The sequence below is a fragment of the Erigeron canadensis genome, chromosome 5 (assembly GCF_010389155.1).
Source record: "Erigeron canadensis isolate Cc75 chromosome 5, C_canadensis_v1, whole genome shotgun sequence".
NCBI classification, from domain to species: domain Eukaryota; kingdom Viridiplantae; phylum Streptophyta; class Magnoliopsida; order Asterales; family Asteraceae; genus Erigeron; species Erigeron canadensis.
Window position 1 is genome coordinate 23,048,860 of NC_057765.1, and position 14,003 is coordinate 23,062,862.

At 36.7% G+C, this 14,003-nt stretch overlaps 3 protein-coding genes across 3 annotated transcripts; 2 read left to right on the plus strand and 1 right to left on the minus strand.

Annotated features, from left to right (window-relative positions):
• The first annotated feature begins 4,236 nt into the window (after window positions 1–4,236).
• Window positions 4,237–4,689, plus strand: LOC122601357. The gene has a single exon (XM_043774123.1). It carries the CDS (start codon window positions 4,237–4,239, stop codon window positions 4,687–4,689), a length of 453 nt encoding a protein of 150 aa, XP_043630058.1.
• A 4,420-nt stretch (window positions 4,690–9,109) lies between these two features.
• On the plus strand, window positions 9,110–10,044 carry LOC122602378 (dnaJ homolog subfamily C member 17-like). Its single transcript, XM_043775070.1, has one exon. The coding sequence runs from the start codon at window positions 9,110–9,112 to the stop codon at window positions 9,890–9,892; it is 783 nt and encodes a 260-aa protein (XP_043631005.1). The 3' UTR covers window positions 9,893–10,044.
• Window positions 10,045–10,410: 366 nt separating this feature from the next.
• Window positions 10,411–13,553, minus strand: LOC122600897 (mitogen-activated protein kinase kinase kinase 1-like). Its single transcript, XM_043773676.1, has 8 exons — window positions 12,814–13,553; window positions 12,454–12,538; window positions 12,286–12,348; window positions 12,035–12,192; window positions 11,793–11,865; window positions 11,652–11,711; window positions 11,097–11,210; window positions 10,411–10,919 (listed from the first exon to the last, which is right to left on the minus strand). The coding sequence occupies exons 1-8, from the start codon at window positions 13,551–13,553 to the stop codon at window positions 10,707–10,709; spliced, it is 1,506 nt and encodes a 501-aa protein (XP_043629611.1). The 3' UTR covers window positions 10,411–10,706.
• Window positions 13,554–14,003: the final 450 nt, after the last annotated feature.

Below are 14,003 nucleotides of genomic sequence, written 5' to 3' on the forward strand. Positions count from 1 at the left end.
ATCGAGCAATCCTATTGTATAATAATAATAATACCCCAACAACTGATTTTGTAACGTTTAAGACTGGTCGTGGTAGGAAGGAGGAATCAAACAGTATTTATCAAAAATCAACTCATATAGTAAGATTTGTACAATAGTAAAAACTCATTTACTCGTAGTTAGGATAGTAGTCGGAATAGAAATTGACTTAATGATATGGCAATGTAGAGTGTAGACCTAGGGAATCTTATGAGAATTTCGAATAATTGTTAATAGGTACTTTGTAAAAAAAACTCGTTTTGCGAATGAATTTTGATTTAATATATATGACGTCTTGTGAAAACCCAACTCAATATTGAATACGGGGAAAAATTGGGAGAAAAATAACTAAATATTTGGAGAAAAATAACTAAAAATGTACTAAGCATTTGTACATAGGGGTGAAACAAACAATGGTATCTTCATCCTTTGATGCTACACCTTTGTAGGTTTCTAATAAGGATAATGGTACCGGAGCATAACCAACTATGACCAAATGGTTATATAATGTAATGAACTATTAGACTCACTATGTAATGTATGTACTTTTGCTTTTTAGGCTATGCTATGTAATTTACCAGGTAATTGCTTAGTTGTAACAAGTTAACACCATGTCACGTCATATTTTGCCACGTAAGATGTCATGTAAGAGACATACAATAGCCATCTTATAATAGTTGAATACATTTTTACGCCACTACCAAACTTTTAATTCCGGCATCTTCTCCGACCACTTTTCCGACAACCCCAATTTTATTTTCCGGCTAGATTATGTTATAATTGCTATAGGTTAAGATGAACCCGTATAAAAAGTGATTACAATTGGTGACACACCCTAGACCCACCCCTACAGGCCACCAGCCCACCACGTTTACCGCTTTTTTTATCATGGACCGTACAAACTTGTCGATCAACACCCGACACTAATTTTTCTTTCTTTGATGTAAAAATTAGCAATTAAATTTAAGAGTTTGGCGGGTCGTAGTATGAAGTCAATAACGATGCGCTATACCGTCATTCTTTTAATCCCCAAATCATTCTTGAACTGATTTTTAACAGCAACACCATTTTTTCCGGCGACACCATCTTTACGGCAACCCACATCTTCGATCTTCAAACTAATTAATTGCCACCGATCTTCAACCCACATGGAATCCGGCCGATCTTGACAAAAATATACATATCAAAAATATCGTTAGGTCGTGTCGAGTTCTTACTACACCCAAATGGCCAAATCTTTTTCGTCTTCTCGTCTCCATCAACCACCTAATAGCTGTAGCCACCACCCAGATCTTTCAACCCTCAAAACTCCTTCACGAAACCTTAATAATGGTCAGAACGGTGGTGTTCATGGTGACGGTGGTAATGGTGGCTGAAGGGTGGTGTTCGTAGCTACAGGGTGGTGGTCGTGGCCGGTGGTAATGGTGGATGAAGGTTGTAGCTCGTGTATATATATACATATATGTATCAGATATATATCTATAACCTAATTGTTCTAGAGATTTTAAGGAGTCATTGAGGAGGCTGAATTGTTTGAGTATGAGATGAAGGGAAGTAAGTTCACATATATGAAAGAGGATGACAACGGGAAGAAGTTAAGTAAAATTGACAGACTACTTGTTAGTAGAAGCGTTTTTGACAAGTGGCCAGCAGCGATTTTCAGAGCTCTTCCGAGACTTTTCTCAGACCACAGCCCAATTTTATTTTGTGTGAAGGATTGTAATTTTGGGCCAAAACCGTTTCGTGTGTTTAACTCTTGGTTAGACCGACCTGAATGTATTGAGGTGGTAGAGAAAGCACTGGACTCATTTAGATTTGAGGGTCCACCTGATATTAAGCTTATGAGAAAATTCAGGTGGGTGAGGCAGCATCTTAAAGAATGGAGAGATGAGGTCACGAAAAGAGATAAGGAAGAGATTGAGTTATGTAAACAGGAACTTGAAGAAATCGATTTGCAAATGGAAGAGATGGAATTGAACGAAGAACAACAATGGAGCCGGATTGAATGCAAAAGAAGGATTGTCGAGATGGAAGATAGTAAGGCTAAAGATCTAAAACAGATATCTAGATGCAAATGGGCTCTAGATGGAGATGAGAATACTCGGTTTTTTCATGGGCTGATCAACAACAGACGGTCAAAAAATCAGATCCCGGGTCTTATGGTGGATGACTCGTGGGTCTCGAAGCCGAAATTGGTTAAAAAACACATACATGATTTTTTCAGGAGCAAGTTTGAAGAGAACTAGAGTACAAGACCGGCGATTGAATGCTTGTTAAACCAGAAACTTTCTGATCATGAAGCTTCGGCTCTGGAGGACAGGTTCTCTAGGGACGAAATAAAAGAGGCGGTTTTCGAATGCGGTGATGACAAAGCACCCGGGCCTGATGGTTTCACTTTCAAGTACATAAAAAAATTCTGGGAGAAATTGGAAGGTGACTTTATGGATATTTTCAATTCTTTTTTCGAGAATGGCAGGATTAATTGAGGTTGTGGCTCTTCATTCATAACGTTGATTCCCAAAGTGAAAGACCCGGGTAACCTGACTGATTATAGGCCCATCACTCTTGTCGGTATTATAAGCAAGGTAATCTCAAACGTATTAGCAAATAGGCTCAAAAAGGTCTTAACCTCTCTTATTTCTATATATCAGACGGCTTTTCTTAGTGACCGTTTGATCCTTGACGGGCCTTTAATCTTGAATGAGTTGATCACATGGATGAAAAAAAGCAAGCGTAAGAGTTTTATTTTTAAAGTGGACTTCAATAAGGCCTATGATAACGTCAATTGGGGCTTCCTTATTTCTGTTTTGTCTCAAATGGGATTCAAAGATCGATGGTGTAGATGGGTTCTGGGTGTTTTATCTTCTGCTAGATCGGAGATCCTGGTCAACGGGTCACCAACGTTCGAGTTTAATTGCTCTAAAGGTTTGAGGCAAGGCGACCCGGTGTCGCCATTCCTCTTTCTTATCGTCATGGAAGCTTTGTCCGACATGATGAAAAGGGCGGTGGATAACAAAACCTTTAAAGGGATTGCTTTGCCAAACCAAGGACCGGTGATTTCTCACCTCCTATATGCTGACGATTGTACTTTTATTGGCGAATGGGAGGAAGCTAATCTGAAAGAGGTTGGCCGTATTATTAGGTGTTTTCATCTTTGCTCGGGTTTAAAAATAAATATGGGAAAGTCCCAGTTATTTGGAATTGGGGTTGAAGGAGTAGCGGTTAGGAACATGGCTAGTACTTGTTGTTGCAAATCTGGGAGTGCACCTTTTGACTACATGGGAATAAGAATTGGGAGCAACATGAATCGAATATCGAATCGGAACTTTCTATTTGAAATCTTTAAAGCAGGGTTATCAAGATGGAAAGCTTCTTACCTCTCGTTGGGAGGCCGTGTGACACTTATAAAGGCTGTTATGGAGAGCATCCCTACCTATTATCTTTCGTTGTTCAAGGCTCCCGTTAAGGTAATTGACGGTTTAGAAGGAATCATAAGGAAGTTTCTATGGTGCGGGGCGTCTGAATCCAAGAAAATACATTGGGTGGCTTGGGATACGGTTACTTTACCGGTCTCGAAGGGTGGTCTAGGGCTGTGCAAAGTGGCAGATTGTAATATTGCGCTCCTATCGAAGTGGTTATGGAGATATCGAACAGAAAGAACGGGTTTATGGAGGAGAGTGATTGTGGCTTTACATGAGACTAAAAAGTGTTGGTCAACTCTCCCAATCAATAAGGCACTGAGCGGGGTGTGGAGCTCCATTGTCAAGACACTTAGTAAGACTAAGGCATCGGGAATTGTTTTAGAGAATCTGTTGAAAGGGGAAGTAGGTGATGGTAAAGTTCTTCGTTTTTGGCTGGACCCATGGATCGACAAGGAACCCCTTAAACAGGTTTATCCAATTCTCTTTAGTAAGGATGATAACAAAAAATATTTGGTTGCAGATAAATATAATCAAAATACAAGATGTTTTGAGGTTTTTCGGGATGATGGGTGTGTTTTGGAAAGGAACGAGGCTAATAAAGAGTTACAAAAGCTCAGGAAAGCCCTTGGAGATGTCTTTCTTAAGGATCAAAAAGATAGATGGGTCTGGAACGGGGAAAAGGATTCTGAGTTCAAGTGTGAAGGCGATTAAAGGTGTCATCAGAAGTGAACAGAATAACAACATCATTTTTGTGTTTAAATGGTCCAAATGGGTAGGGAAAAAATGCAATATATTCATGTGGAGAGTTGGTTTGGATCGACTCCCCACACGGTTGGCTCTTAAGATAAGGAACTGCAACATGGGCTCGCTGATGTGCGGGCTATGTAATGATGAAGAAGAGACTGCGGAACACTTATTCTGCTCCTGTTGGGTGGCATTGGAAGTGTGGCATCAGGTTGGGGTATGGTGCAAATCTACACCTTTGTTCATGTTTGAGGTTAAAGACCTTTTTAAGCTACATAATGTGGCTGGATTCTGCAAGGAGAAAAGGATGGTTTTCAAAGGAAATGTGTTCGTGACCTGTTGGATTTTATGGAAGACTAGAAACGACAACGTGTTCAACAATGGCAAGACAAGCACCGAGAAGATCGTACAGGACATCAAAGCTATTAGTTTTTTATGGTATAGAATTAGAAAGAAAAAGGATGTGATTACATGGGATAAATGGTGTAGTTTCGATACGATGTAAATAAATATATGTTTCTGTGACCTACTCACCGATTTGGTGGGTGGTCTTTGTTGAATAAAAGTCAATTTTTCAAAAAAAAAAAGATATATCTATATATATTTTTTATGCATGCATCAAAAACTATATTATATTAATATTTTAGCCACATCATAAGCCACATATGCAGAAATATATATGTAAGCATGTCATACAATTAATTTATCTAATGAAAAATCAAGTGGTAACCGGCTACCTATTCAGTCGGTCATCTATTACATCACATAGCCTAAAATGCAAAAGTACATACATCACATAGCCTAAAATGCAAAAGTACATACATTACATAGCCAGTCTAATATGTCACTACATCACATAACCATTTGGTTATAGTTGGTTACACTTTGGTGCGACTATCCCTTTCTAGTATTCAATCAAAAGAAATACTTAGAGCAATCACAATGGACTAGTTCTCACTAGTCCTTATTGGAGGACGAGTGCACACCACTAGGTGTGACTCGTCCTTGGTTAGTTCCTGAGCCACTAGTCCCCCCCAAGGACGAATGAAACCTTCATTTTTTTTATTTTTTTTTATTTTTCTTTGGTTAGATAGAAGTGTAAAGTGAAATAAATGGTAGGTCCTAGACTAGTCTTGACATTGTGAGTGTTTTGAGGGATTAGTCCTTGGTTAGTCCTTGGGCTGATGTGGAGCTCATGTGGTACTGACAGGGACTAGTTCTTGGAGAATAAGTGTATACGACTGTGAATGCTCTTATCATCCTCTCATGATACCTACTACATCAAGTACATGCTCAACAACCCTTGTCATTCCTTTACACCGCTTCATGGCTTTGACCTAGGATTGTTGTGAAAATCCTGGTAACCCTGTCAAAACACACCAAGTACCACAAGACAATTATTAAATCAATATCCAACTACAAAAAAACATTCATAATCTAGTGAACTTTAGAAGAAAAATTAACACAAAAATTAATTTTTAAATAGGATGTTAAGACTGCCTTCTTAAATGGTTACTTGGATGAAGAAGTCTATATGGATCAACCTGAAGGTTTTATTGATCCAAAACATCCCAACAAAGTATGAAAGCTTCAAAAGGTCCATTTATGGACTAAAGCAAATATCAAGAAGTTGGAATAAGCGGTTTGATGAAGAAATCAAAAAGTTTGGTTTTGTTCAAAATCCCGATGAGCCATGTTTATATCGCAAAGCTAGTGGGAGTAATGTTACTTTCCTTGTCTTATATGTCGATGACATATTAATCATAGGAAAACACATTCTAATGTTGCAAGATGTTAAATCTCATCTTGGAAAGTGTTTTGCCATGAAAGATTTAGGAGAAGCAGCATTTATTCTTGGAATCAAGATCTACCGAGATAGATCAAAGCGGTTGTATAGTTTAAGTCAAAGTGCTTATATTGATAAGAATCTTGAAGCGTTTCAAGATAGAGAATTCTAAGTGTGGGTTTACACTCATGCAAGGACTTAACTTATCTAGCAAGAACAGTGCTTCTACACCTAATGAGGTGGAGCATATGCGGAAAAAACCCTTATGCTTTGGCTGTGGGATCTATTATGTATGCAATAAGATGCACTAGACCTGATATTGTGTTCGCGCAAAATATAGTTAGCCACTATCAGCAAAATCCTGTAAAGGATCATTGAATTGCTGTAAAGAATATTCTTAAGTACATGTGTGCTACTAAAGAATTATTCTTGGTGTATGTTAGAAATCCCGATCAAAAATTCAAATGGTAATAGAATTTGTGATGTTGGATTTCAGACTGATAAATATGATTCAAAATATCAGTCGAGATACGTCTTCATTATTTAAATGAAGGCACGGTGGAATGCTATGAGCTAAAAACCACAGTTACCATGTCTGCAACAGAATCTGAGTACATTGCCGCCTCAGAAGCCGCAATGGAAGCAGTCTGGATAAGGAAGTTCATTAGCGGGCTAAACGTGATCCCCTCAAATGACTTACCCACTGATTTGTACTGTGATAATACTGGTGCATTAATCATTGCCAACGAACCCGGAGTTCAGAAAGGTGCCAGACATTATGCTAGACGATATCACTATGTTCGTGAGCAGATCGAACTAGGGGAGATCAATTTACTCAAAGTTCACACAGATTTTAACTTAGCTGATCCTTTCACAAAAGCTTTGTCTAGGCCCAAGCTTGAAAGGCATGCCGGGGGCATAGGACTTAAATTAGCTAGTTATTTCATGTAAATCTGTTGTTCGGTATTTGGATAAGGGATGTTAAACAATTTATATTTTCTATAATGAAATAAAGTACTTGATATGTTTGATTTCATTCAATATTAAATTGTATCCTATATTTGCATGTTTAATCCTTGAATATTTTATTTAATATTTTTATATATTATTAAATATTCTGAATTGTCCATTGTCGATTAATTATATGGGAATATAATTAAACTAAGACAAATGTGAGTGCTTGGTTATATTCTTGGAATATGTAATGGATGGTTCCCACCAAACTCACATGATATCCATAGTTGATGCATATCGGACTACCCCACTAACGAATTATCACTTTATGGATCGTCGTCATTAAGTGAAATTCGTAAATGGTTACTTTTATTGATCCTTTGACTTGAGATACAAGTAGGTCAGCATGTATGAATCGCACTTACTAGATGTAGTTCTAACTCACCTGAATAAGGGGGTACATAAAGGGCTATTTTCAGAAAGCGTCGTGAAGTATGATGACTGACACGTGTAGTCAATATAGGATTTGTTCCTTCAATTTAAAAGTTGAAGCATGATACCATTGGCGCCCTCATTTGACTAATTAAGATGTTTGCATGGCCGTGCCCAAATAAATCCAGATGGTTCTCGATTATATTTGGTAATCATTAATTAGTTATTGAATGAGAAACATAATCGTTAAATTATGAAATGTCCTTGATCCATATTCATATTTAACAAAGGTATCTGAACAAAGGGATAATAAATATCTTAACCGTTTAAACTATACTTAAATGTTTTCGAGAGCATTGACGTGTTGCTAGACGCTAACCAATGTTATTACCTTCATTCATTACGAGCTCAAGTGGGAGTTGTTAAAATATGATCACGTAAAATGAACGTATGTCCGGAAACTATTTAAGCCTACGGGGTCACACCTCAACGTGAATGTAACTATGAATTAATTAATATATTAAATGTAATTTATTAATTAATTTGATCACGAAAAACTAACGGAGGTCTGTTAAAAGAGTTAAAAGTTAACGGTACTTAACTAACGGACTTAACGAAGAAGAGTTGGAATTAGGAAACAATTAGGAGGCCCTCTAGAATGTTCCTAGAGGGGCCGGTCGAACTAGGAGAAGGAAGGGGTTTCACAAACCCTAAACTTGGTCATCAAGTAAACCTAATCCCATAAATATTAGAGGCCTAAGTTAATTGTTTTCTACACACAATTTATTAGGTTTTCTAAAACCCTAAAAATCTTTTCTCTCTTCTCTCCTCTTTGGTTCGATCGACTACATCAAGAAAAAAAGGGTTTTGGGTTTTTGATTGGGTCGATATTTAGAGCTAGGAACAAAGGGTTGTTCGGTTCGTGATCAAGTACTAGCATACATACATTTCAACATTGTGTGTGCAATCGTAGAGAGGTTTAATTCAAACTTTATCATAAAGGTTTCTTGCTTTATTCTCTCCAATTTAAGGTACACGTTTTCTCTCTTAGTTAATTAATTAACTACATAGATTTTATATTCCGCTGCGTGCTTTGTGATTTGATTTGATAATAGTTATATAACCTAACAAATACGCCCATCATATATTTACTTAGATATATGGATTTCAGTTATCGTCAATTATCATATCAAGAATAATACATGATCAGTGACGGTCACACTAACGTGGTTCCAACAGTAAGCACTTAAATATGAAATCCCGGGCCTCTGCAGACGATGTTTCAGGAATAGAAGGACGTTCACCGCTGCCAATTCTGAATAATGCTTGCATCTATGAAAGCTAAAGGAGAGTCCATATTAGAGCAATTTGGACACGACTTCCGTTTCGATCAATTAGGACACGACTTTATCAAAAATTGTTTTTAGTTAATTAAATGTATATATATATTTTATAAAAATCACTATGGACATGACTTCCGGTTTTTATCAATTTGGAGAACTTAAGACCAAAAAAGTATATCGAAAATTAGTTGGTGTCAAATTAAACAAATTAGACCTTAGACCTTAAACCACCGACCTTCATTCTTTCCCTATATAAGGCAAAAATAAATACCCACGCAATTTTGAGTTTATTCCATCTCGTAATAGACTATCAATAACACAATTCTGGGTTTTTACTACATCATATTCGACTATTAACAATTTAACATCCGTACGTCACCATATAATATAATAATAATATATACATATATATGGATGTCTATATTGATCATTATTTAGTTCTAGGATTACCATCTGGTGAAAAAGGAACCAAGATTTCAGATAAAGACATAACAAAAGCATATAAAATAAAGGCTTTGGAATTACATCCAGACAAGAAACCTAATGACCCTAATGCCGTCATTAATTTTCAAAATCTACAAGCGTCTTACGAAATCCTAAAAGACGAAAGCTCTAGAAAGAAGTTCGATGCTGATCTTATTCGACGTGTTAAGTTACAACAATACACGTCGAATAAGTTTGATAAGAAAGAAGAGAGAAAGCCACAACAAGAACGTAAAAAGTCGGATAGTTATGATGTGCGTACGAGGTGGAATGACTTTAATGAGAAAGAGGGAGATGTATCTGAAAAACCAACGAGAAAACGAGCTTATGATGCTGAATATGAAGAATGGGCAAGGAAACGGGCTGCATATGAAGAAAGAAGAAGGAAAGAGAAGGCTGCTCTGAAAGCTTTTCATAGTATTATTAAATTCAAAGCCAAAAAAGAAGTTTATAGAAGTGTGGATAAGGAAAATGTGCTCGAGGTATTTTGGGCGAAAGGGGGTTTGGATTATTACAGTGAAAAAAGATTGAGGGGGACATTTACAAAGTTTGGTGAGGTAAAAGATGTTTTTATGAGTTCTGTTTTCCAAGGATCGGCTATTATCGTGATGGCTACGAAATATGGTGTTGCTGCTGCTGTCAAGGCAGGAAAGGCATGCGGAGATCCCTCAAATCCTTTGATAGTCAGGCCTCTTGGACAACCAGTTTAAGTATGTGAGGTTTGATATATGGTCTAAAGTGACTGAGCCCGTTGCTAGATTAGGCATGTATGCACTTTAATTTCTTTATTTTTGTGGTTAAGGATTAGTATGCTTAATTTCATTGTTGCTTTTGTAATCTCAATGGCATTATATCTTGATAATTGTACATAACTAGAATTAACTGAATATGTTCGAAGTATTTTTACTTTCTTTGCTTCTGTCTTGTTTTTGTGTGGATGATTTTTGTTATGTGAATGTTTTCTTTTGCTACTACGATATGGCCCGGCTTTTCTAATGCCAATGAAAACAGGGACACTGAAGAAGAGATGTAATTGTGTTCACTGAACCAACTGTAATCGAGATCACTACCAGAAAACAACAGGATCAGAACCTGAAAGCACACCATGACAGGCCCTGGGGGAATTTTATTTCACAACAATTGCAATTTTTGGTGCATCTCAAGTGTGTAGCAGGAGTTGCTACTGACCCATAGAAGGGAACACTTTCTGTGAACCATATGAACAACAGGATTAAAACTCTTTACATATCAAATAATGTAGCTCATGTACAACGACACAATACCAAAAAAACAACAACATGCTATCAAGGGTATGTTTCTTGTTTACCTTTGGCCAACTTACATCACTCTAAAAAATGAAGCTATTTACAGTTAGTTGCCGTCACAAGTCTTATTTCTGAGCACTACTGACTACAGCACTTACAAGAATACAATGAGAAAGAGTTGAACCAAAAATGATAAGCCAAAAATGTTAGAACAAAATGAGTTACCTTAATACCATTGTTTAGGGCTTAATGGAAATCACTAAGGGCGTCTGCCACTACACAGTGGAGAAACAGGGCTTAGGTTCATGCAGACCGGTGTCTTCACAAACGGGTGCTTCAATAATTTGGCAGCAGTAGGCCGATCATTTGGGTTAACTTGTAAGCACTTAAATATGAAATCCCGGGCCTCTGCAGACAATGTTTCAGGAATCATTGGACGTTCACCCCTGCCAATTCTGAATAATGCTTGCATCTATGAACGCGAAAAGAGAGTCAATATTAATCAACTTGTTTATCAAAATTAGTATATAATTTCAGTAAATTAAATACTGTATATATATTATAGAAATAGCACAAAACTTCAGTTTTTATTCATTTGGAGAATTTGACAGAAATAAACAGTAAATAATGAGTTGCACTTGACGCATACCCCTTCCAAGTGGGAGTATGGAACTCGACGTGTTAGCATCTCTAACACAGTGCAACCAAGGCTCCATATATCAGCTGCAGGTCCATAGCCCTTGTTCTTCCAGTTATTAACAACCTAGAGATGCATGACCATATCGTCTAAAGATATTCAACAACAATAACTAGAGCTACCTGTTTGATCCATTTTAGTTGTGAATTGGTTGTGGTTTATTTATAATAAAAGTTCAAATAAAAAGGTAAAGTAAACGGCAAAAGGGTTGTCCTACCGACAATTTGTTTTGGGCATACAACATCTACTATTTTTACATATATGTGTATTATGATTGTAATAATATTGTTTCTCTTAGAATAATTTACACATTAACTATTTACAAAAATGAAATTTATAAAAGAGGGAGAAAAATGTGTTGTGGACTTGTGGGTCAACCCAGTCAGACAGATCCTGTTTTGACCCGCACTAAAAACTGACTTATTTAAGTGAGAACCTTGTTGACCCGTTATTCGACCCACCCCATCTTCCCATTTCTACAATATGCATTAAGAAAATTGAAATAACCTCTGGTGCCATCCAATATGGAGTCCCCTTGCACGAGTTGATGTCATTCAATTTACTTGCCTGTAAGATGCACATGGGTTATTTTTTGGTAAGTCATAAAGGAAAGTCGCAAGATAGGTGAAAAGAAATCTATGCAAGTACCTTTGCCAGTCCAAAATCTGCAAGCTTCACAGACCCACTCACGTCGACTAATATGTTAGCGCATTTGATATCCCTGAGAGATGAATGAACGATTCTTAAGACAGTCAACAATACTACGATGAAATTAATAAAGTACCAAACTGGAAAATAAAAGAGAAAAAGAATAAGAGTTAGTTTAAGAAAAAAGAACAAGAGTAGAATAAAAAAAAATAACACATAAAACACTAAGTATGAAACATTACCTATGTACCACATTTCGCTCATGTAAGTAAGTCAAACCGCTCAAAATCTGCCTGGTGTATGTAGAAACCTGGGAATCCCTTAAGTGATACATATGATAGAGATTTGCAAGTGAACCTTTTGGTACAAGCTCAAGGAAGATGTATAGTTTGCCATCATCCTGAAACGTCATGTCATTTGTTACTATCAGCTTGCAGCGACATTAATTATGTATAAAAAGAAGGAAGCGCCTTGGTGGAGCAAAGATTTATACCTTATCTGTCCCAAGATACCGAACTATGTTATCATGTTGAAACTGACTTAATAGAAATATCTCCTGAAAAAATGTATATATGAATAGTACTAAGTTTATCACATAAGAGTACTAAATGAGTATGCATCGATGTATAAAACTGGAAGAAACTAAAACTTATGAAATCACCTGTTGAAGTTGAGAAATGCTCTGCTTTCCTTGGGTTCCTTGATCAAGCAAAGAAACCTCTTTCACGGCAAAGAAGAACCCATGTCTGCAAATGAACATATAAGTCCTTAACCGAAAGAAATGAAACAAATTAGGACTATGGTTAGCATGTCGCATCGTAGTTCCCACTTTAAAATTACATAATTTGGGTATTAGAGCAATGCTTAGGCTAGACAACTCTCCTCTAATTACGTAGTCAACTGTCATCATTAATATACTAACAGTCAAATTCTGTCTCTCCTATATATACAACTAAATATGGAAATTCTGCTAGAGCTATATGCTATGATAATACTGTAGTAAATTCAAAACAACACTTACTCATTAAAGCCTTCATAAACAGTACCAAACGAACCACTTCCAAGAAAATCACCCTTCTGCCAGTTTCTAAGACTACACCTAACTGTCCCATTAGGCGAAACAAAACACTCAATTCCCTTGTTTTCAATACATCCAACATTCTCCTCCTCCTCTTCATCATCATCATCATGTTTCACGACAATCTCAACTGCATTTTTACTAATCACCGGATCAAAACCCCGTCTCAAATCCCAACTCAAACCCCTCAATTCATCCACATTCATTTGTGGCATAACCCGACTAGGCCTAGCAAGTAAAGGCGGTCGATCCCCCTTAATTCTACTCTTACCCTCTAAACAACCATCTTTTAACAAACTATCGATCTCACTATTACTTTTTACTATGCTGACATTATCATTAATACTTTCAAAATCATTAACAAGAGATTCTTTACTAAACAATGAACTAGGTGAACATGTTTTATGTGCTTCCCAGTCAGCAGCTGATATAGCTAAATCTTCGGGTCCACAAAACCCGAGTGATCGGCAAATGAACTCAACTTCGCCATCATTTCCATCATTAATCCTGTAACTCATTGTATCTGATAATGATAAAATATCAACAGACTGATGGGCTGATTGAATATCAAACAATGATGAAGATGATAATGATGATGAAGATGATGATGATACAGAAGCATCATAATCAACATTTTTGAATGCATTTCTTCTTTCAAGTTTATGTTTTTGTTTTGTGTACATGTTTGCTATTCTTGTTTCTCTGAGTTGTTATGTTTGTAGTTCAATGTTGACTTTTTTTGTTTTGTTTATATTTATATTATATGAACATAAGTTATGGAACTATCCCTCAAGCTTAATTTAAAGGGTTATTAATACCCTTAGAGACAAGAAAAATGACACAAGACCCCTCTCAATGTACTGGGGAAATTCGTGAATAACGAACAGATAACCGGATATAAACAAACTCTGAAAGGCGTGTAATCACTTTCAGATTGAATCAATTTGGCGGTTCACCCAAACAATTCAATCGGATACAATTCAGAGAATTAAGAATTTTCTGTGTGTTGATATTTGAGAGAAGAACCGGGAAAAAGAAGAAGAGAATGATCAGAATTGATTACGGGATGTATTTATCCACATATTAACTGTCTAAACGATAGTTATTGGGGTTTCACGAATTGCTAATTTTGG

Bases quoted from the DNA above. Each gene is read 5' to 3' on its own strand.
- LOC122601357 (XM_043774123.1), top strand. From the start codon at position 4,237: ATGTGGAGAGTTGGTTTGGATCGACTCCCCACACGGTTGGCTCTTAAG.
- LOC122600897 (XM_043773676.1), bottom strand. From the start codon at position 13,553: ATGTACACAAAACAAAAACATAAACTTGAAAGAAGAAATGCATTCAAA. The intron at 12,539-12,813 runs GTAAGTGTTGTT...GTTCATTTGCAG, and splicing joins GTTTATGAAGGCTTTAATGA to ACATGGGTTCTTCTTTGCCG. The intron at 12,193-12,285 runs GTATAAATCTTT...ATGACGTTTCAG, and splicing joins GGTATCTTGGGACAGATAAG to GATGATGGCAAACTATACAT.
- LOC122602378 (XM_043775070.1), top strand. From the start codon at position 9,110: ATGGATGTCTATATTGATCATTATTTAGTTCTAGGATTACCATCTGGT.